General features: G+C 44.0%; 1 protein-coding gene across 7 annotated transcripts in view; it reads left to right on the top strand.

Annotated features, from left to right (window-relative positions):
* LOC102546089 (carboxyl-terminal PDZ ligand of neuronal nitric oxide synthase protein) overlaps nucleotides 1-22,110 on the top strand; it is a 279,781-nt gene that overhangs the window by 219,988 nt on the left and 37,683 nt on the right. For 6 of the 7 annotated variants that reach the window (XM_006209048.4, XM_006209047.4, XM_072946224.1 and 3 more), the window contains 2 exons: nucleotides 7,597-7,705; nucleotides 18,337-18,478. In XM_006209048.4, coding sequence (XP_006209110.2) covers nucleotides 7,597-7,705; nucleotides 18,337-18,478 — 251 coding nt within the window. The remainder of the gene's footprint in view (nucleotides 1-7,596; nucleotides 7,706-18,336; nucleotides 18,479-22,110) is intronic. The other variant, XM_072946225.1, reaches the window with a different exon arrangement.

Raw genomic sequence — 22,110 nt, 5'->3', positions numbered from 1 at the left:
ACATAAATTAACTGCTGAGATAGGCAGAGAGGGTGCCTTCACTAGACTTTCGAAAGATAAATGTGTGTTTGTCTGTCTCTCACTAGGTTTTAAAATTCAATTGATGGCTTATTTCTTAAGGTTCACAGTGGATAGTTGTAGTAATAATTTAAATAACATTTGCATAATGTTTTGCCTTGAAGAAGCCTTAGAAGTCAGCTGTAATACTTGTATTTCTCTGCCTGCCGTTGAAGAGGTGGGCTTGACTGTCTCACAAGGTCTCTCCCAGCCCTGGACTCCTAGGCTTCTTTCCAGGTCATGCTGTGTCGAGGCAGGTCTGTGACGTATGGCCCGGTTAAGGTGACAGGAAGACCTTGGACCATGTATCCCAGCACCTCAGATGTCTGTGGAGTAAAGAGGCCAGTTATGAGCAACTGCGGCACCACTTCACGAGCTGGTCCCCATTCCTTCAGGCCAAGAGAAAATCAAGTCTGAGGGAGGCAGTCCTCAAATCAAGAATGGCTGAAGTGGAGGATGAAGCAGATGGTCGTTGAACTAACTTCTAATAAAAGAAAACCGGCTGAAGTGATCAAGAGCCCTGAAAACACAGTGGGAAGGAAAGATCATCAGATCAAAGCAGTAATAAAAAAAAAATCAAGATGGACAATTCTATCGAAAGTTTAGATTGAAAATAAGACATGGGAGAAGGAAGATGACCAGGGGCGGGAGTGTGAAACTGCGTGAGTGCTTCAGGGCTGGGTGGGAAGAGAAAAAGACACCGCGTTCGGGCAGCACACGGGAGCAGGGGCTGGGGTGCGGGTGGGGCTGGGGTGGGGTGCCACGCTCATTGCTATAGATTCAGATGTGGTTCTGTTAGCAAAGCATTAAGGGGCCTCGCTCCAAACTATCACCTTTCCTAATATTCTCCCGAGGCCCTCTAAGGATAACACATTCCTTTGGGAAACCCACAGAAATCACATGAGCTGCTTAGGGAATCCTTGCTCCTGTGGGCAGGGGTTGTGCTGGGTTTTCCAAGGACCATGCTTCATGGCTGTGCCACCCTCAGCTGGTCTCGAGCAGCAGGTTAGTTGTTTTCTGTCTTCTGGTTTTTCACACTGTGCTGCTGCTTCTCCCAGAGGTTTTGCTTTGAGAAGGCCCCCTGGGTTCTGCCTTCACCATCAGTGAGTTCCTTGATGGCTTTACCTCATCAATCTTGGTTCATTTCCATGTGTCTTTATGGGTTAGGGGTGCCCAAGCCTTCCAGGGGCTTAAGAAAAATCTCTGCTCCATGTTCAAACTGGAGAACCCCCAGAGAGATGGTGATGTTGGGGCAACAGTGGTGGTTTCTCTTTGTTCTTCCATTTGCCTTTTCTATAGTTATTTCCACAGTTTTAAAGTATTTGTACAATGGGTTACAGTGTATTTATCCATCTCCTGTCTCATCCATTCTCAATATTTGCCCATTCCAGAACTGTACAGCCACTATGAGAGAGATTTTTTTTTGCTCTCACTTTAAGGACTGGGGCTGAGAGAAGGACAAGACTTTGCTTGGGCCCCACGGCAGGTCTGGATCCTCTGTCTGCAAGTTCTGTGCTTTGTGCTTGTGGCAGGCCCCTGCCGGCCAGGTGAGGCCCAGCGGGTTTTGAGCAGGAGTTGGCATGGAGACTCCACTGCGGAGCTCTGTGTCTGTGAGTCTTAGATGGGGGAGCTCAGGAGACTTTGCAGGTGACTCAGGACCTTTCATGTTCTCTGTAGCCTGTGGGTCCCAAAGTCACCAGGCAATCCCCATGGAAATGAGGGGCAATAGGGGCAGAATAGTAGCACCTGGGGGGGGGGACAGGGCCATGCATTTTAGAGTTTATTACATTCAGAGAGAGGGATAATGACAGAGCAAGAGACGAGAACTTAAGACAGAAGCACAACATAATTGGTTCCAGTTGGGTCCAAAAAGGTGAGACCATGAAGAAAAATCATGTGACCACCATAAAATACTCTTTGAAAAGTATACAGTATGGAAAGGTGCTGTGGAACTGAATCTCTGAATGCACTGGACTCATGGAAAAGGCTGAAGATGAGAGGGAAGACGTGTGACAAGAGAGAAGCACATGACCGAGGGAAATTCTCAAGTCCCGTTGTTCTAACCATGTCTCTCCTTTTTTTCCCTATAGTAGAGAACTGTCTAATCTTCAAACTAGAAACACTGAGACATAAGTGACTTTAAAAAATTGAAGAAGTTCAAAAACCATGAGGAAAATGGCACACGTCCCTCACTCCTTTAAGTGTGTCCAGGCCTCGATCACTTAGACCCTGGAGTCCTAAAGAAGGTGATTGCAAAATCATGAGGAATGGATGAGATATGAGAGGATTACAAGAATAAGACATTTCACTTTTTAGGAAGAGGGGAAGTCTGGGTCTAGGAGTCACTGGTGAACTTGTTACTGCCCCTGGGCAAAATTCTAGAAGAGATCATTAAGCAGATAATCCGTGAGAGCTTGGAAAAGGAAATAGTGATCACTAGGAGCCAGTCCTCAAAACCAATGACCAAGTATGCTTAGGAAATCTGCCTGGAGAGCAGTTGTGCAAATTAGCTTTGAATGTTTGAATTGACCACCATGTGAGGAAGCAATGAGATGCTGTAACTAAAGAAAAAAAATGTGATGAGAGATGCTTTGCTAAAAATTCAGTTCTAGGCCGTAGAAAATATTTACTCAAATTCACTCTGTGATGTTTTCATCCCTTTAGGAATATGTATTCAGTTCTGTGCGCTGCATTTTAAGAGTCATTAGCAAGTTGGGGTATGTACAGAGAAGGTTAACGAGGAAGACAGAACTCTTATTTACTGAGCAAGCAACTCAGCATGTGCTGGGCATTGTGTTAAATGTTGGGAGCGTGTTTTAATACTTAATTCTATGATGACATCATGAATCTGCCTGTTTCAGATGAGGAATGAAAGGGTTATGCCAACTGAGTAGTTTACATGAGACCAACATCTAATGGCAAAGCTAAGACTTGAACCCAGATCTCTCTCCTTCCAAAGCCCACTCTTGCCACAGTACAAACCTACCAGAGCAATGAGGGGTCTGGAAAGTGGGCCAGGTGAGGAACTCTTGCAGGAAGAAGTGTATCACTTTAAAAAATAAGAGGAGTAAGTACAAAAACAGTGGTTGTTTCCAAATGTTCGAATGGTTGCCATTCAGAAAAAGGATTGGCCCCAGTGCGCAAGAACTAACAGTGGCTACCATTTATTAACCATTTGCTACGTGCTGATCGTTCTGTATCCATTCATTCTCTAAACCCCATGAATGAGGTATGGACTGTGACCATCGCCGTTTCAAAGGTGAAGAACCACAAGGAAGTCGAGGTGATGACCAGGCTCTCACAGCTAGAAAGTGGCACAGCCTGGCCTAAAACTCAGGTCTGTCCCACACCAGGGTCAGTATTTTCAACCCCTTCCCTCCACCGTATTCCTGCTGGTAGATTTCTGATCAATGTAAGGGGTAATTTCCAAAGAATTAGAAGCTCCTAGAAAGGGTGAGGGAAGCAGGTACTCTCACAGGAGTGATTTGCACACCGCGGACGAGTGCTGAATGAGAGGGGTGCTGGGTTAGACAGGCCTGATGGCTGCACAGGTCTCTTTGTACTCTGTATTCTGTTTTCCCTGTGTTCCTAACAGAAACAAGTTAACCTGTAGATTAATAGCCACTTCCCAGTAGGAAGTGGGGAAGAGGGTGTGGGTGGTGAGTCTAGTGGCTCTTTCTCTCTTTGTCAACTTACATTTCAACATGACAGTAAACCCCAAATTCAGGTTCTCCAAGATACTGTTTAAATATTTCAGTCATTTATGGCCATGACAATCTGCAGAAAAGTTTATTACTATGGAAGCATAACAGTTCCATTAATGAGTGAAAATTATAAATCTATACGTAGTTTGAAATAAAAAAACTTAAGGAATTTGGAGGGGAAACAAACCTAATAAACCTTAGGAATCATTATTAACACTGTGTGAACCACTTTGGTATCCTACCCTTGATAATTATACTGGAAGCTGCGAAAATTGAGATACTTTTTAGAAGCAGGATCAGAATTGCACTAGACTTAAGGATAACGCTGTAGGAAGGGAAAAGGGAAATCTTTCTTCTCTTGAGTGCTTACGCAAGTCCCCACCCCCAACACAAAGAGTCACAGTTCTTAGAAACAAAAGCAAAACAAACAAAGTATGAAGGAGTAAGGATTCTTGGAACATAATTCTAGATCTGGAAATTTGGACCTAAGGCCTTAATCTGTTGATCTATTAATTGGTTGGTAAATAGGGTCACATGGAAAGACTTCCTGCTTCTTGACTGTGTTGGTGGACACTTTTCTAAGCTCTAACTAGTTGACTTTTTGGTTGGCTAGAGGTTATTTATTAATTTTGTTGAAGTACAGTCAGTTACAGTGTGTCAATTTCTGGTGCACAGCATCATATCCCAGTCATGCATATACATACATGTATTTGTTTTCATATCCTTTTTCATTAATAGCTAGAGGTTATTTACTTTTAATAACTAGACATTTGAGTTTCTGAACTCTGACATAACAGGGCAGTCCCCAGAGAGCTCCAGTCCAAAGAGAGTGGCTGCCTCCATGCCCAAGTGGTCATCATATTTGCTAAAAATGTGCTTTGCCTACCAAGGTAAAGTTAACCTTAGCTTGCTGCCATCCCTGAATGCCTTTCATGTCTGTCTTGCTGTCATGCCAGTCGGCACTCATATCTGCTCTGTCAGTTTTAAATCCAGTTCTCAGTCCTTGGGGTAGTGTGTAATAATAAATGAAAAACTCGGAAATCAAAGGAATTTTATGTATGATGCATCTGAACTAACTGGACCTGTCTTACTGGGGGGAAATGACTAGCCGGGCCACATGATGGGTGCTTACCGACAGTAAGGACACCTTCCTCCCTCCTAAGCAGGCGTTAGGAACCTCCAGTCACCATGCTGGCGCTGGAATACCGGGATGTGGTCCTCATTCCTGCAGGAGCTTCAGCATAAACAACATAGTGTGATGTATGTGCTGTGGTTAAGGTGAGCCCCAGGGGTTCAGCAGCTCACACTTGGGGGCAGGGTGGGCAGGGAAGGCTTCTCTGAGACGAGTCTCAAAGGATGCCAAGAGTGTCACCGCAGTTGCACAGGCAGGCTGATACATGCGACTAATTCCAAAGGGCTATGTAGGTCAGGCCTCTGGAGAGACATGAAAGTAGAAAGGTAGAAACTTCACGCTGAGGAGTTTGCACTTGATCTGGAGGGCAGTAGGAAGTCTTTGAATGATTTTTAGAGGAAAATAATGGGATATATAGTTTGTGTTTTTAAAAAGACCACTTTGCTAGCAGTGTCGAGAGTGGGTTAGTGTAGATGAGCTAGGAAGCAGAGAGAGACTAGGTGGGCTGCAAAATCAGGTGAACAGCAAGGACAGGTGGACTAAGGCAGTGCCAGGGAGTTGAAGGGGGAAAAAAAGGACATTTCTTTTTAATGCTGAAGAGGCATGTGAAGGAGGCAGGCTGCAGAGGCCTTGGTCGTGACTGACAGGTACTGGGGAACGGGGAGGAAGGAGCAGGGATGTTATCCAGGTTTCTGGCTCGAGTGGACACGGTGCCCCTCGTCAGGAGGGGGCTTGGGAGAAGGAAGGCCATGCTTGCCTGGAGAATTACAGAGGAGATGATGAATTCAGCTGCAGGCATGATGAGTTTGAGAAGCCTGCAGTGAAGACCAGGAGGGCTTGTCGGGAAGGGCTGGCTGGGCGGGCCCGGTGCTCAGGCAGGGGCTGCTGCGGTGAGGTTGCTGGTTTGTCCCTTCCATGTTAGGAGGACACTTCGGTGTCACTAGATGGGTAGGGGACTCTGTGGGCCCCATAACGTTAGATTAGGTTCCTTAGAAGCCACATGAAACAAACGTAACTTCTGTTTCAGCGTCATTTAGAGTTGGTGGGCCTGTGAGATGAACTGAAATGACTTCTAGCAGAGTTCAGTGTAGACACTGTGGTCCCCAGGGTGAACTTGGGTTTCTTCCCAGGATTGTTCTCCTCTCTGCATCACTTTTCTTTTGACTGTCCCTCTCAGGCTTCTTGGAGTCCTGGGTGGGAATCTCAATAAAAAGACCTCTTAGAGGCTGTATCGGTAAGGAGAAGTAAAAAGGCATTTTACTCATTATTTGACCTTCCCAACAACCTGCAAGGTGTTACTATTGATAGTCCCATTTTACAGATAAGAAGACTGAGCTGCTGAGTCTTGTCATAGTTGTAGTGAGGGGCCGAGATGTGCGTATGACTCTAAATTCCATTCTCTTTCTACTACACAGCACTGACTAAAGCAGATCAGACCTGTTAAATCCCGGGATGGAAGTTACCAGTGTTGTTTCTGAGGAAGAGATGTTTTATGGAAATAATGTGGCCCCAGAGGGTTTATCAGAACCTTGGATCACCCAAAATCAGTTCCACTGCTGTGTCCCCGATACTTCCCTCCCCTGCCCCATGCCGACAAAACTCAGCCCTCGTGGTTCTGGGGCACCCTGTCCTAGGACCACCCCCGCCATCTCCGCCGAGAGTCCGCTGTCAGGGCTTGCTTATGTGTCCCAATTTTCTAGTCTTTCCCTCTGCCTCTTCCCCCATCTCCACCACAGCAGCCAGAGTGAGCCTTTAGTTTAAAGCATTAGGAAGTCTGCCCTCTGCTCAAGAGCCTCCAATGGCTTCTCTTGTCACTTGGAGTACAGTCCCTGACCTTCACGGCCGCCTACGTTCTGGCCTCTGGCTGCTGCTCTGACGCTGTCGCTGACCACACGCACTCTGAGGTCAAGCTGCGCTGACCTTCTGGCCATTTCTTGAGCGCTTAGAACACCTTCTGAACACCACAGGGCTTTGCAGCTCGCTGTTCCCACTTCCCGCAGTGCTTTTGCCCACATAGTCCTGTGACTGGCTCCCTCACGTGATGAGGCCTCTGCCTCTCGGTGAGGCCACCCTGTCTAAAACAGCAGCCCCCATCAAGCTCTGTCCCTTATTTTTCTTCATAGCACTCATCACTGGTGCCCCTGGCTTCTGGGATGGTGCCTGGCCCACCGAGTGCACTCAGGGGGATGGGTTGAGTGATGGAATGAATTCCATGGAAGCCGTGGGCCTGATGGAGAGGGACCGGAAGTGAAGTCACTATCACCGAGGGACCTACGATAATGAAGCAGGGTTTCTTAGTCTCTCCCAGTGTGGTTAATGTTGCTGGTTCCCTAGGTCTTCTCATTTGGAACTGTGAACAGGTATCTGGAAACTTGCTCCCATTTCCCTTGGTTAGATGCAGATTTATTGGTCTGATAAGGTTGGGAATGATTTTTTCGTTCTAACACATTATTACCAGGACAGATTTGCTGCCTAGTAATAGTGTGGGGTCTCCGTCCTACCCATGCCCACTCTTCCAGATCTGGAGGGTTAGTGGACCTGCTGACAGTGCCTCCTGTATTGTGGCTTTCATAAGAAGATGATTTTCTCTACAAACTTGACTTGAGTGAGCTCTGTCTTCAGTGTCCATAAGCAGAGGTTTCCTTGTTGGAGATTTGAACCTAATGCCATTTTCAGTGCATTTTTCTGTTGCTCTTCCTATAGGATCTTCTACGTCTCTCATGATTCCCAAGACTTGAAGATCTTCAGCTATATCGCTCGAGATGGTGCCAGCAATATCTTCAGGTGTAACGTCTTTAAATCCAAGAAGAAGGTAAAGGGGCAGTCATTGGTCATCTCTTACTTTCCTCTGACGGAACCAGAGTGCTCCCAACATTGACTTGTCTCCCTGTTGATAGAGGGATAAGATTTGTAGGTGGCTATTTTAATGCGAACTTGAGGGGAATAAACTCACTAGTCTGTCATTGCTCCTATATAATGAAATTCTCTTAGTTTCATTTGAACTTTGTACTTAGTTGGATGCGAACAGCTGGAGAGATCTCAACCATTGGATGAGTGAGCTGGGTTGGTACCAGGAGTGATGCTCACCATGGGGTGCAGTAGGAAAGAAGCAATGAAGGTCACTAAGGTGACCTTCATCATAATTCTGTGTACTGGTCATTGGCCCCCAAATGTGACATGTGGCATCTAGCTTAGACTTTGCATGTGATATTGGTCGTCCTGGATAGTTATTTTGGTATAGCAGCCTTGATGCTTGAGTAAATGCAACTTTTGCAATTCTGTAGAGGTATGCTTCCTTTCTGTCACCCGTTCAGGAGTCTAACACACGATACTGCGGTTTTGGAAACCTGGAATCTAGCGCCTCGTCACGCCTGGAACCCCAAGTGATGTTGTGTGGGTCACTATCCCCCATGGGTCTTGGCTTCTTTGTCTGTAAAACAAGGAGGAGAGTCAAAATTAGCATTTCCTAAAATGTAGCCTGTAAGACATTTACCATCCAAAGTGTTACATGTAAAACTATTTTATTTCAATTTTCTGGGAAGTCCTAAAATTAGCGAAATCCATTTAACTTTAACCTAGCATTTCTCAAACTGATTTAGCCATGGAATCATGTTTTTTCCCATGTATTTGTGATAATACCTTGGGAATTATTTTTCTGCAGAAGAGATTTTGGGAAACACTCTATTTATGCCTCTAAGGTCCCTTGCAGATATACCATTCTAGACACAAGCCACTAAGCCTGGCTTTCTATGCAGGCCACTTCCACATCCCTTCCTGCTTGCCCTTGCCTGATGCTGTGTGACATCTTAATGCATCGTATGCCGTAAGATATCTTTAATAGCTTTGTAGGTACCTTGCCAAGTGGGCATAATAATAATACATGACAGGGTCCAGATTTACTATCATAATTATTCTGGCCCCCACCCTAGCTCCACAAAGAGAGTTATACTTCGTGGTTCAGCCTCTTCCTCTAAGGACATTTGTGCTCTTACCCACCTGTTCCCAGACTTTTCAATGCAAATCATGACCTTGGATGGAAAGAGCTAGAATTTGAAAGATGGAAGGAAAAGGGGGCAAGTTGCCAGACTTCGTTTCTAGACAGTAGTACAGTTGAGAAGGCATAAAGTGTAAGTGGGGCAAAGTCGAGCTGATAGAAAGAGGAGGAGGAGAGGGAGAGAAAGAAAAGCCAGAGGGGCTGCGGATGAGAATTTAGGGTTAGGGAGAGTGAAAGGCCCTTATGTGGCTTTGAGGTGTAGTGCATCTGGGGAGGAAAGAAAAGGAAGTACAAAGTGTTCCTGAGAGTTGTGAATTGGATCATCTGTAATGTTCTTTGACAGAAGGAACTCAAGACTAGAATTTCCCTGAATTCATGTTAAGTGCTCAACTATATTCATTTGAGTCTGACTTACTTTTGTCCAGAGACTGGATCATGTGGACCTTGAAATTTATTAGTTACAAATGGCACATTTTAGTTTATAGAGTGCTTTAATATTTAATTTTACTTGATCCTTACAAAAATCTATGTGAAGAAGTTAAGACAGGTAATTTTCACCCCTAGTTTTACGGACGAGTAGATTAAGGTTCAGAGAGATTAAATGACCTGCCCAGAACCAGGGAGACATGCAGAACAAAAGAATTGCGAGCAGGAAATCTAGGTAAAGGAGATCATTATATTTGCTTTGCCATCTGATCTAGTGCAGCAGCAAAAACACAGTGGGGTCATCCAGTTCTTCTGCCAAAACCTGAGTCTAAGAACAGTGCCCACTGGCACCTTAACCTTCACATGGAGCATAGAATTAAGTTCTTATTACCCAGTGACAAAGGAGCAGTCATCTGGTTCCCTATCATATCAGCTTTTCCCATGTCTCATGGCTCTCAGCTAATCCTGGTCTCTGGCTCTTATTTTTTATATCCCTTTCACCCTCACCTACTGAGGCTGTAACCCTTTAGAGCTGGTTCTCAGGCCCTTTGCTGGCCTGTAGCCATGCAGCTGAAGGAATTGTTTCCAGACAGCCTGGGCTGTGAGCCCCATTACTGCCGAGCTGTAGATAGAAGGGCTAGTTTCCAAGCCAGGAAAGAGAAGTGAATTAATTGTTCAGCAAAGGAAGCAGAATTGGGGAGGGGTGGGGAACACGTCTGCAAGGTTTTGTACATTTATCCTGGTTAGTCTCCAGATTTGGTGATTTACCTTTTTGTAGGGCACTTCTGGTTTGGGGAGATAATAGCTTGGGAAGGAGTTTTAATTGGCAAATGATAGAAATACCTAAGAGGTGAGGAGGAAAGGACTATATGCCCCGAGGAAGCACGTCTTACAGGGTTGTTTCTGGATTGTTGGAGGTCAAAAGGGGGGTCCCTTGACTGGAAGCCAGGAGACCCAGGTACTCACAGAGCCCTCTTGTTGCTCATAGTGTAGGAAAGCCTTGTATGAGCTCCTTGCTATGTCAGGGCTTTGGTTACTGCTGTTCACATCCCATCATGTCCCCTGTGTGTGCATCCAAGGCGCATTTCCCTTTACCTTCACTACGGGGAACAGGGTTGCCTTTTCTGCTGGTTGAGAACCTAGGTCAGGTGTCGCAGCTCCTCCCTGAACCTGGCTCCCGGCACAGTTGTTATTCCATACCTGTGGCTCTGCCTTTAGTTACTCACATATGCAGCCAATGTGGTTCTCATCTTGAGCTGATTTTTTTCAGTTGGGCTTTCAATAGAAGCTTGATAGCACAATGTTGCAGGAGGATAACATACCACCAGCTAATCGCCTATAGTTTAGAGTAATACTCTGAATTATCCAAGTTGTAGCCTTATATTAAGTAAGATGGTAATAGCTAATCGCTTTTGCTTGCTGACTGTGTCTGTGACCGTTCTAAACTCTTTCTATGTGTTGTCTTATTTCATCCCCACAGCAGTGCTGTGAGATAGGTATCACCATGCTCTTCATTTTATAGATGAGAAACTGGATGCTCAAGGGACATAACTCACAATAAGTGGTGGAGTCAGAACTGAACCCAGAAAGCTGGACTCTGGGGCTCACCTTCTTAGCCACTGCATTGTATTATCTTCATCAGGAACTTGCGTCACTGAGGAGTAGCCTTGTTCTCCAAGACCTGTTTGCAAATGGGTTCTACTATAATCGTTCCTGGGGTATGAAGAGCTCCTTACCTCTGAATGGCCCCAGTCACTTGACATAGATTTTCCTTTTTTTTTTTTCTCTCTTAGTATCTTTGTCTGATCAGTATTGACTCCACTTTATATTTGGAGGAAAAAAGGGTCCAGGGCAGTAAATTGCCATTGGTCGCACAGGGAGTCAATAGTGCCATTAAGATAAGAACTGGGCTTCCTGCCTCCCAGTCCAGAGTTTTGGCCACTGAAGTCTGTTACATGAAACTCATAGAAGACACATGAACCTCTGCACTTGAGTGTCTCCAGCTACCAAATAAGAGGAAAGGCATTAAGGAATGCTGATTTTTGTGTGTGGAGTGAGGTGGTCTTCAGGGAACAAATCTTATGTGACTGGGAAGGACTGCCAGGGTGATGGGGCGGGGGGTCCCACCACTATTCAGACTAGTGCCAGAAAGGAAGGGGGTGGTCTTCTCCTTGTGTGGAACATCCACTGGAGACGCCTCCTAATGACACGGCTTTCCTGTTTCTCCTCCCTGGGGGATAGAATGATAGTACTCATTTTCAAGGCCTTTTGCCTCTCGCGCAGGCTCTGCATGGTCTCTTGACCTCTCCTGCGGAGTGGATGTCACGCTCCTGTCATTTTCTCCCGGCCCCAGGAGGACGTGGCTGTCCGCCCTGATTAAGTGTGACTGTGCTTATGAGCGCGTCAGTGTGTGGAGTGTTAGTGATTAACAGGAGCCCCGGGAATCTCCCCATTATCTTCCCGGGCAGCTCCTTGAAATCGTTCTGCCTGCAATCACAGCTCAGTTGGTTTGGGTTAGGAAAAATCATTTCCTCCTGTAATGCTGTCGCCATCAGATTAGCGACCACAGCTGAGAAGTTTAACGGTCTTTTAGAGCTTGCAGTGGATTTTGGAAAATGGTGACAGTCGTGTGCTAAAGAATAAGTCACTTTCCTGGTCAGGCTTAAGATATGGAGGAGAGGTAGGTCCTAAGTTTATATATCTTAAGTGTTGGGATGGGATTGGGATTCTGTATTAAGTCAAAATACAGAAATCGTAAGTCTCAGAACTCATCTAGTCCCAACCTGTCTGGTTATGGAGAGGAAACCAGTGCATGGAAAAGTGATTAACTTGCCCACGGTCACCTAGCTGGTTACTGACAGTACTGAGCAACTGACAGCTGTTACTTGGCCTTCTTTTCTCTCTGGGACTGTGGTTCACGGACCAGCAGAGAACAAGGAAACACCTAGCAGTCCATTGGAAATGTTAAGACCCACTGTCTTCTGTCAATGTGGGAAGTCATACCTGCTTTGGAACGAAACTTTCCCCAGAGTGAGCAGTATCCTAGTGTCCAAGACATCGCCTTGATCTAATTATATGATCAAGGCCACTAACGAACCTGTTAGGCAGAAACCAAACCCATCTCCCATTTCAGAGTCTTAGTACAGTGGGTCTTCTTCACTGTGAAAGTCCTGATGTATTTTCTCACTTCAGCACTGCAGATTCTGTAGACTGCAGTCATTTGGTAGATATAAGCTTAAATCTTTTACTAAGGTTCAAAAACACATTAAAGAAACATGACCCTGAGTCCTGTTTTTGTTGAGATTCTGTGCTGCTGAAGGTCAAGAGAAGGACACTGTACTTCTTGCTGTGATAGATAAGCAGAGTTATAAAGCTGTGAGCTGTCCTAGAACTGACTTGCTGGGCCCCATTTCCCTGGGATTCACAAGCACTCAGCAGATAAATCTCAGGTGCTCAGAAGATACAGAGTTGGGGGTGGGGGAGAAATAAACTAGGGTAAAGCTGCTAGACCAAGGAGGACACTTTCTTGTAAGAAGTGTGCCCTCACTCGGCTCTTCATCCTCTTACTGTGGTCATGTTCATTATTATCATTGTCTTCATCTTCATACACACCTTTCATTTTGAGCTTTTTGACTTTCCTTACTTACCTGATGAGTCCTTTAATCATCTCCATGGGCTGCGAAGTTGAGAGAGCTTTTTCCAGGACAATGAAATTCAAAACAGTGCCCAAGGTTGTTTATTAAATCAGCTGCAGACTAAGAATAATAGTAATTACTTCAAAAGATTCCCAAAGTTTACAGGACCAACCAACAATAAGATCATTTAAAAGGAGGACAGAAAAACATCGACTCTGATTTTTATGTGGACCAGTGAAGTACAGGAATCAGCCTTTTGATTTCTGTCTTCCTAAAGGAACCACTGCAGGCTTTTGTCTGCTTTTGAGTAGACAGCCTGCTCTCACTGAGAATATAGTGTTATCTTCTTGATTGTTGTTGCTGTTCATCAAATATTGATGCCTGCTAGGTATATAGTTGGTACCAATGTTAGGCATACCGGAAAGAATAGCTGTGCTTTGCATCTTGGCTTGATGTCTGTGCTGGATTGAGGGATGGCCTGAGAGTGGAAGGGAGAGGGTTCTGTCAACATGAACAAGGGGATGGTTTAAAGAAACATTTCTGTGCGCCGTTTGTGTAAGTGGTATAAAGTTCTAAGACAGCTTCTTTTCCAGCCCCGTTTTTACAAAATTGCTGTAATTGGCACTCCTGTGAGCTTCAGTGCTCTCCATCGGCAGCTGAGAGCCACTCTGAGGCTAGACATGCCTTCTCTGCTTTGGAAACATCAAAGCAATCATATCCAACCTAATCTTGACAACTAAAGCCCCCACATGCTCTAGAGTTGCTAATACAAAATGGCTTTTGGACAGGAAGATTTGATCCATGTGGCCAAGTACTTTCAGTGACTTATGTAACACTAAGCTGAATCTGTACAGAAATAATGCAGAATAATGATGTTTAAAAAAAAAACTAGTAAATTCCAGAGAATGGCCAGATCCTGGAGCTGGAAAAGGCTGCTTCCCCAACATACTACTTATTTGCTCTGCTTTGTACCTGGCTGCCTTCACATCTTTAAAACCCCAGTTGGATTTCCAAAGGTCATGAGATGTGAGCCTCTGCTTTGTAGTGACCAGTAAGGACTGATCAAAGGGGTTCTTAAAGCTTGTCCCTCTGGGGTTAGACCTGGCATGTTAACTGTAAGTACAAGCATGTGTGATTTCTACGTTCCAAAGTGTGTGCGGAACCAATGTTCTTGCTTAGAAGCCTGGAAAGCCCAGTCACCAAGTGGGGCAGGCCTTGCACGCAGGGGCCAGCATGGCCATGCAGGGAGCAGGTGGCACCAGTGGTGGGATAGGCAGCCCCTGCCAGGTGCGGGTTGGCCCTCCTAGCCACCTTCAAGTAAGTTTCCCCCAACAGGTTCTTAAACAGAATCTTCTAAAAGTAGGCTTTTCACTGTTGAAGGAAGGAGAGTCTGAAAGGTCCAGGGGCATCTGAGCTCACACGGCCACTTGTGAGAGAATCAGGCGCCATCTAGCCCCTTCTGCCTGCTAGATGGTAAGTGGGAAGAGCAGTTCTTTTACATGTGTATATTCACTCCGTAAAGCAAATAGTGTAGCTTGATTGCATATTCAAGTGCTCTTGATAAAACATGCTACTGTGTCCTTTTACTGTGAGTGGAAATACAGCCTTCACATGAAAGAGGAATAAAGGATGAATGGAAACGAAACCATTTAGCCCTGAGTGTGCCGATCTGGAACTCTTCCTCAACAACTTCCTCACAGCAGAAACCATCGTACTAGCTCAGCACAGAGATCATTGGTCCCAGTTCTTCTCTATTGCTCTGGGGGTGGAGAGGTGGTAGCTTTAGCCCCTTTGATGCTAACATACTTACCTAAAAGGCGATTCCCTTCATGTCTTCGTGTTTCTATTATTGATAAAGTAAACCTAGCTTTTCCTAAGCTTCTATTTATTTTCTGCCTTAATTGCCTTTTGGTGCAGTGAATTCCGTATTCAGAATAAAATGTTTCTGGAGCACTTGGTATAAGGCAAGCACTGTGGGAGGTGCTGTCATGGATGTTAGCCATGCAGTTACTTCTTTGTGTGGCAGAGGAAAGGCTATAAAATTGATGACTCCATTTTTCAGTTCAAGTTACAGAGATGTTCTGTAGAAAAGCTGTGATAAAGGGAGGTGAGGAAGGAAATCAGAGGCCGAGGAGGTGGGAATTCATTTCTAACATACGGAAGTCAGGACCACTGACCCCTAAGTCTGCATTTTCTACTGGAATCAGATAGAGGGGCGGGTCAGTTGCTTCTCCTAGTAAATGTACTAAAATGTGAAAATGAAACATGGAGAGTATGAATATTAAGCATTAAAATCAACCCATTTCCTTACAACTGTTTTGGGTTTTAGGGGTTTGGGAGGGTAATTAGATTTATTTATTTATTTACTCTTTAGAGGAAGTACTGGGAATTGAACCCAGGACCTCATGCATGCTAAACATGCGCTCTATCACTTTGAGCAATACCCTCCCCCTCATTTTGGCTTTCAAATAGTTGGTTGCAGCTGGTGTATATGTGTCATACATTCATCCTTGATGAAGATGGCAGAATAGAGATCTGAGCTGGAGTCCGGGTTCTTCAGAAGCTCAGTCCTGAGTGTATCCCCTCATCCATTGTTGGCTGATGCATGAGAAATGCAGGTTCTCTGAAAAGTCATTTCCCACCAACTATGTCCTCTTATTTAAGTCTGAGTGTTTCCTTCCAAAGAGAAGTTTAGAAATCCTGTCCCCAACCCCTGTCTAATCCCATAGACTCAGGGACACTTGTTTGAGGACATTTCCAGTTTTAATATCATCTTAAAAGTCAGTTAAGGGAAGTGTCTGTGACTTACAGAGTTGGTGGAATTCGTAATGTGTCCTCCTTAGGAGAACCTGAGATTTTATAGCAGCAGATGTGGTAGTAAATTTGGAATTTTCTATATAACTGTATATTTTAAGGAGGGAAACTGGATTTGTACTCTAGGAGTGATAAAATTGGGGAAAGACTAACTCAGTCTTTGCAGAACCTTTTTCAAATAGTATGATTTATCTGGGTTAATTTATGTAAGATGAGGAAGTAATGAAATTAAAATGCTTAATCTCTACATATCATTTGGACTTAACCATATTTTATTTCTAGACCCCTGAAATTTTTCCTTTTCTGCCTCTTGTAAAGATGCCTAAGAGCAACTTTTCCAAAAGTCAGGGAAGAAGGGAAAGGGGAAGGGCTCTGTGTAATGGACACTGACTATATTTGGTAGGCAGAATACAACATCTCTAAGGTTTGGTAAACTGGTGATGAGCTTCGTTGTAAAAAAAATTAACCACAGGAAGTCTGCTCTCATTCTCATAAAGGGATTAAGCAACGACAATCTGGGGAGGCCTTGAGCGGAACCTAACCTTCTCCTTTTTCACCTGGGGATGGAGATTCCTGGCCCAGCCTCCTCACCAGGGCACAGTTTGATTGCCCAGAGAGATGTAAAAAGCTGTGGTGTGCTTGGCCTGCGCTGGATAGGGACCGTGCCCTCTAAATCATGCCTTTTTGTAGATTTTGGGAATGAGAAAGATGGGGACTTCTTGCTTACGACTGGTGCCTGCTGCTCCTCATCTTCCAGTGCAGATAAAGCAGTGGTCTCTTAGGTCATACAAACTTGTGTGAGGAAGGGCCTATGCCTGACTTTCGGAAAACAGGGGGAAGTGAAGGTTGGACATAGAGGACAGAGGCTCTGATCCACCACCAGGTGGGGGATCCCACAGAAGTTACCCATCTCGTCCTACCTCAATTAACATTCTCGTCATCCAGACACGTCAGGATGTTCCAGGTGAGAGATGTTAAGAACATCCCTGGAGTTCACACCATAGATTGAGAGAGATTTAACTCTTAAGACAGTCACTTCTGGGAAGTGGTCTGAGTTAAGGACCATCAGGAGGAATAGAAGTAGACTGAGATTGAGGTAGGCATGGATGAGGGTTGGCCAAGATGCCTTTTTATACTAACATGAATACTCTGGCCTGAAATAGAAAGCAGAAACATAGAAGTAATACTAGGCTTGAGAATAATAGTAAGGGTAGCAATTTGTGGAGTTAGACCAAGCAGAGAGTGGATTAGAGCAGTAGTTCCACGCATGGGGTCCAAGGCCCCTAGGGGTTCACGAAGATAGCACTGGAGAAATATGAACTAATTGTAATATTAGGAAAAACATAAGTGAATCATACGTTTACCCACAACAAGGCCTTATAGGCTTATCGAAACACCGGACCCTGCCTTTGTATTTGTACCAGTTTGCTGTTGGGAAGCCCTGCTTGACTGCTGATGTTACTGTGGGGGCTTTTTTAATATGGTGGGTGAGCTGTATCGTGTCACTAGGTGGGCACAGCTGACCTGACATCAGGTCATTCAAAGGGTGATTAATCTTAGACTCGAGGTGTAGGGTGCAGCCACAGTTAAATAAACTGTAGTCTGTGGTGATGGAATGGTTGGGGACCACGGGGGTAAAGGGAACACTGAGCTGAGCTTTCCTGGCCTGCGCTCTTAAACTCTGCAGAGCTCACATGGAACTCAGTCTTTGAAAGAAAGTGAAAGTGGACTGATTATCAAGTTATAATCGGTTATCCACTTTGGAGACCATGCCCTGGAAACCCTGCATGTGGTTATTCCTCGTGGCCTGACCCTCGTGTGGGTCACGTAAGACTCCGCTCAGGCACAGGCAGGCTCTTTTGTGCTCTTTCCTGCTGTTCTCACTGAGTTAGTTAGTGGAACACTGAGACCTAGGGTCAAGCTCAGTGCCTGGGCTTGGGCCGTTAAAGGGAGAGGTTAAATAGCAAAAACGGGAAGGAAGGAGGGAGCCAAAGAAGGGACCCACCCAAGTGAGTCTTTACAGCAAGACTAAAAAGCTCCCTTATATTTAGTTGGCTGCTGGGGGTGTTCTGGGGAACTTGGTCTCTGGGCTCCTGCTGGTTGTGCTGTTTAGACCATGGCTTCTCAGGCTCTTATCTCTGCAGCCTGTCTGCAGGAGCACCAGGGGAACCCACCATTTCCAACAGAAAAAAGAAGAAAAAAGCTGTTACTCTCAGTGTGATGAACCCATAGAACATTTGATAATGGTTGGCAAAGGGTTCTGAAGCATATCAACCATTGTTATTAAACTTGGGAGAAAGAATTGGGCTAAGTCCAGAATTGGGCTGTTTGCTATCTGCCTTTCAGTTCAGTGATTGTTTCAGAACCATTGTGACAGTTTCTATATTCTGGCATATTTCAGGAAGGGAAAATGTCTTCTCATTCTTCTTTGTGAGCAACATTAGATTTTTCCACCTCTTCCCTTTGCTGGCTTCATAGGTTTCTCTTGCACATCCTCTCCCACCTTGGCCCTTCTTGTGCCCTTTTAGAGGGTCTCCCTGGCCTTCACTCCTTCCTTTCCTTTTTCCTTCCCAGAGCCAAGCTATGCGAATCGTCCGGACGGTGGGGCAAGCCTTCGAGGTCTGCCACAAGCTGAGCCTACAGCACACACAGCAGAACGCAGATGGCCAGGAGGACGGGGAGAGTGAGAGGAACAGCAACAGCTCGGGGGACCCAGGTAGGCACCACATCCTGTGGATGTGGGTGACCAAGCAGGTGGACGCATAGCGTGAGGTGGTGGATCATTCCACCAAGCCGCAAGCAATCGGTCATGTGTTATTGTAATCGAATATTAAATATGTTTAAACTGTCAAACAAAGAAGCATTTAAACTGGGTCTCAGGAAACATATTTTAAAGGTAGAGCTGCTTATGCTACCAAATGTGACCGCAAAGAAAATTTCAATATAAAAGCACCTTCATTAAACAAATTAGAAAGAAGATAAACAATTACCTAAGTAGGTGTTTTCCCCCCTATTTCTAAATTCTCTAGTTCTGTAAAGCCTCAAAGTGGACATTATTCCAATATCTCCAATCTTTAAGTCTGTTTAAAAGTCAGGAATAAGGCAAAGGTGTCTCTTTTATCATCTCTATCATCTAAAAGTAAACATGGGGAGAAATACGAGCATTTGAAAAGAGCAGGTAAAAAGTTAATATTATTTATGTTATTTTTTATGTGGAAAACTCATGAAAATAAACTGAAAGCTATTGGAAATCAGAGAATTTAGTTAAAGAGATGAGGTCCAATAAGTAAATATAGATAGCTATGATTTTTCTAGTCTAACAACAGTCAATGGGAAGTCATAGTAGGGGAAAAAATCCATTAAAATAACAAAAAAGATAGAATGCCTGTGAATAATCAAAATAAAAATGGGTTTTATTTGAAGAATATTGTAAACAATTGAAAAGTTCTTGGTTGGGAAACCACAACATCATAAAAATATTATTTCTCCTTATATTAATCTATAAACTTAACGCTACAAATTTTTAACAGCAAAGGAAGCACCTTAAGAAGCTAAAATATTCAAAACTTACAAGATACAGACAAAGCAGTGCTCAGAGGAAAATCAAAGTTTCAATTATCTACATTAATAGATGATTAATCAAGAAAATCAAGTTAAGCATTCAACTCTGGAAATCAGAAAACAGCAAAATAAGTCTCATACTGCAATAGGCAGTATGGCAAAGTGGTGAAGAGCGGAGACTCTTACATTCTAGCTGTACTGGTCACTGGCTCCGTGATTTGGGGCAAGTTCCATAACCTCTCTGTGCCTTAATTTTCTCTTCTGGAAAAACAGGAATAGTAGTAGTGTCTGCCTCATAGAATTACGGTGATGATTAGATGAGCAGATACATAAAATGCCAAGTCTGGTGCTGGGCACATGGTACACACCAAATACATATTAGCTATTATTATTTAAAAATATGAGAAAAAAACAAGAGTAGAAAAAATTCTGGAAAAGATGAGTGATGACAGAGGAGTGGCTTTCCAGATACAAAAACATATTATAAAGCTATAATAGATAAAACTGTGCTGATACAAGTGCCTGAACAGATCAGAATAGAAAACTCAGAAATAAACCCAGACATATGTTAATATGGTGTGTAATGAAGGTAAGAATCCCTATGGAGAAAAAATACAGGAATTATTAAATTTGAATGTTCGCATGCCTTTGACCCCCAAATTACCCTCAACATCCCTTCTAAGAATTTATCTTAATGGTAAACCCATAGATGTGTGAAATGATGCATATATAAAGTTATGTAAGCAAAGAGTTTGTTATAAAGGCAAAAAATTGGAAATAGCAAGAAGGGATCTTAAATTATGGTTTCAAATAGTGGAATATTGTACAGCTTCTAAAAAAGAATGAGTTGGCTGTCTGAACTGATAAAGTCATCTCCAAGGTATTTTGTTGACTTTAAAAAAAAAAAACAAGGTGCAGCAGTGTGGATACTATGTACTACCAATTATATTGTATAAAAATATGTAAGTGTAGGTGTGTGTACATACACATATATGACACATGAAAACACATGTGTACTTATCATGCATAGAACATCTCCAGAATGATACTGGTAAGATACTGGTAACTGTGGTTCATTCTGGGAAGAGGGACTAGATGGCGGTAGTGGGAGAAAGATTTACTTTTCCTTATACCAGACCTAAAACTGGCCATGTTGCTCAGCGAACAGAAGCTGATCTCACTTCTGAACTGGAGGATCTGCCCTCAGAGCTGCTAGCTGGAGAAGATTGATGCCTTTACATTGTTGACTCTTCTTTGGTCGTGCCCTGCTCCCTTGTTGCTGGAGAGTCACAGCTAAATGTCAAAGGCTTTCAAGCCCACAGTACCACTGGCAGCCAGGATGCACATATACAAAGAAATTCCAACCAAAAAGTAAAGGGCATTATCTCTGGTGAAGCCACTTATTCCTGGAGTGAAAGGGGTGGGACACAGGGAGGTTACCGAGAGGGTGAATTTTTGAACTTTGTTCTTATCACAGAACTCCTGTATGAGGAGCTTGATCCACATACCTAATCAGAACCTACTTCTCAGCTTTTTGCAAGAGGTCAGGGTGTATGGTTTGGCCTTTTGGAGAGAAGAGTTGTGTGGATAGCATTTCACACAGACTGTTCTGCGGGGCAGGTCTTATTTCCCTCCTGCAGGGGGAGCTACACCTTCCTTCAGCTTCCAGCCCCTGCAGGGATCTCCTGGGTGGGGAGGGTTGATATGATTTCCTGTGACACTAGGATGGAGTCTCTTTGGGAGTCAGTAGAGATTCCAGTAGGGATCCTTTCCTGTCCTTTCCTCTGTCGTGTCTTCCCTCACTCCTCCCCTAGCACCTTGAGCTCCTTCCTGTCCCTGGATGTATCATGTACTTTCTAAGATGTCAGAGCACTGAGTGTAGACACCTTTTTAAGGAGGTCAAGCGTGGATTGGATGTGCTCTCTGTATATCATCGACATCCCTGCAGAGTCAGAGAAGTAGCAGGGGCTCACCTCAACTCATGTAAATGAGGACGTGGCCTGTGGAGGGATGAAAATTGTATTAGGGAGACACACACATACACACACACACTGATTTTAAGGAACTGGTTCGTGTGATTGTGGAGGAGTGGCTAATTCGAAATCTGCAGTTAGGCTGGCAGAATGCAAACCCTGGAAAGAGTTGCAGTTCAAATTCAAAGGTGGTCTGCTGTTGAAAAAATTCAACATCCATTTCTGATAAAAAAAACTCTTACCAAAATGGGTGTAGAGGGAACATATCTCAACAGAATAAAAGCTGTTTATGACAAGCCTGTAGCCAGCATAATATTCAATGGTGTAAAACTGAAAGCTTTCCACCTGAAATCTGGAACGACACAAAGATGCCCACTCTCGCCACTTCTATTCAACATAGTATTGGAAGCCCTGGCCACAGCAACCACACAGGGAAAAGAAATAAAAGGGATCCAGGTTGGAAAGGAAGAGGTAAAATTGTCACTGTATGCAGATGACATGGTACTATATATAGAAAACCCTAAAGATTCCACACAAAAACTACTAGAACTGATAAATGAACTCAGCAAGGTAGCAGGTTACAAGATTAACATACAGAAATCTGTTGCATTTCTTTACACTAACAATGAAATATCAGAAAAAGAAAGTAAAAAAGCAATCCCTTTTAGGATTGTGTCAAAAAAATAAAATACTTAGGAATAAACCTGACCAAGGAGGTGAAAGACTTATATGCTGAGAACTATAAAACAATGATAAAGGAAATTAAAGAAGATTTAAAGATACTGCATGCTCTTGGATTGAAAGAATTAATATT

This window comes from Vicugna pacos, chromosome 21 (assembly GCF_048564905.1).
Source record: "Vicugna pacos chromosome 21, VicPac4, whole genome shotgun sequence".
Lineage (NCBI taxonomy): Eukaryota > Metazoa > Chordata > Mammalia > Artiodactyla > Camelidae > Vicugna > Vicugna pacos.
This window is presented reverse-complemented; position numbering and strand designations above follow the sequence as displayed.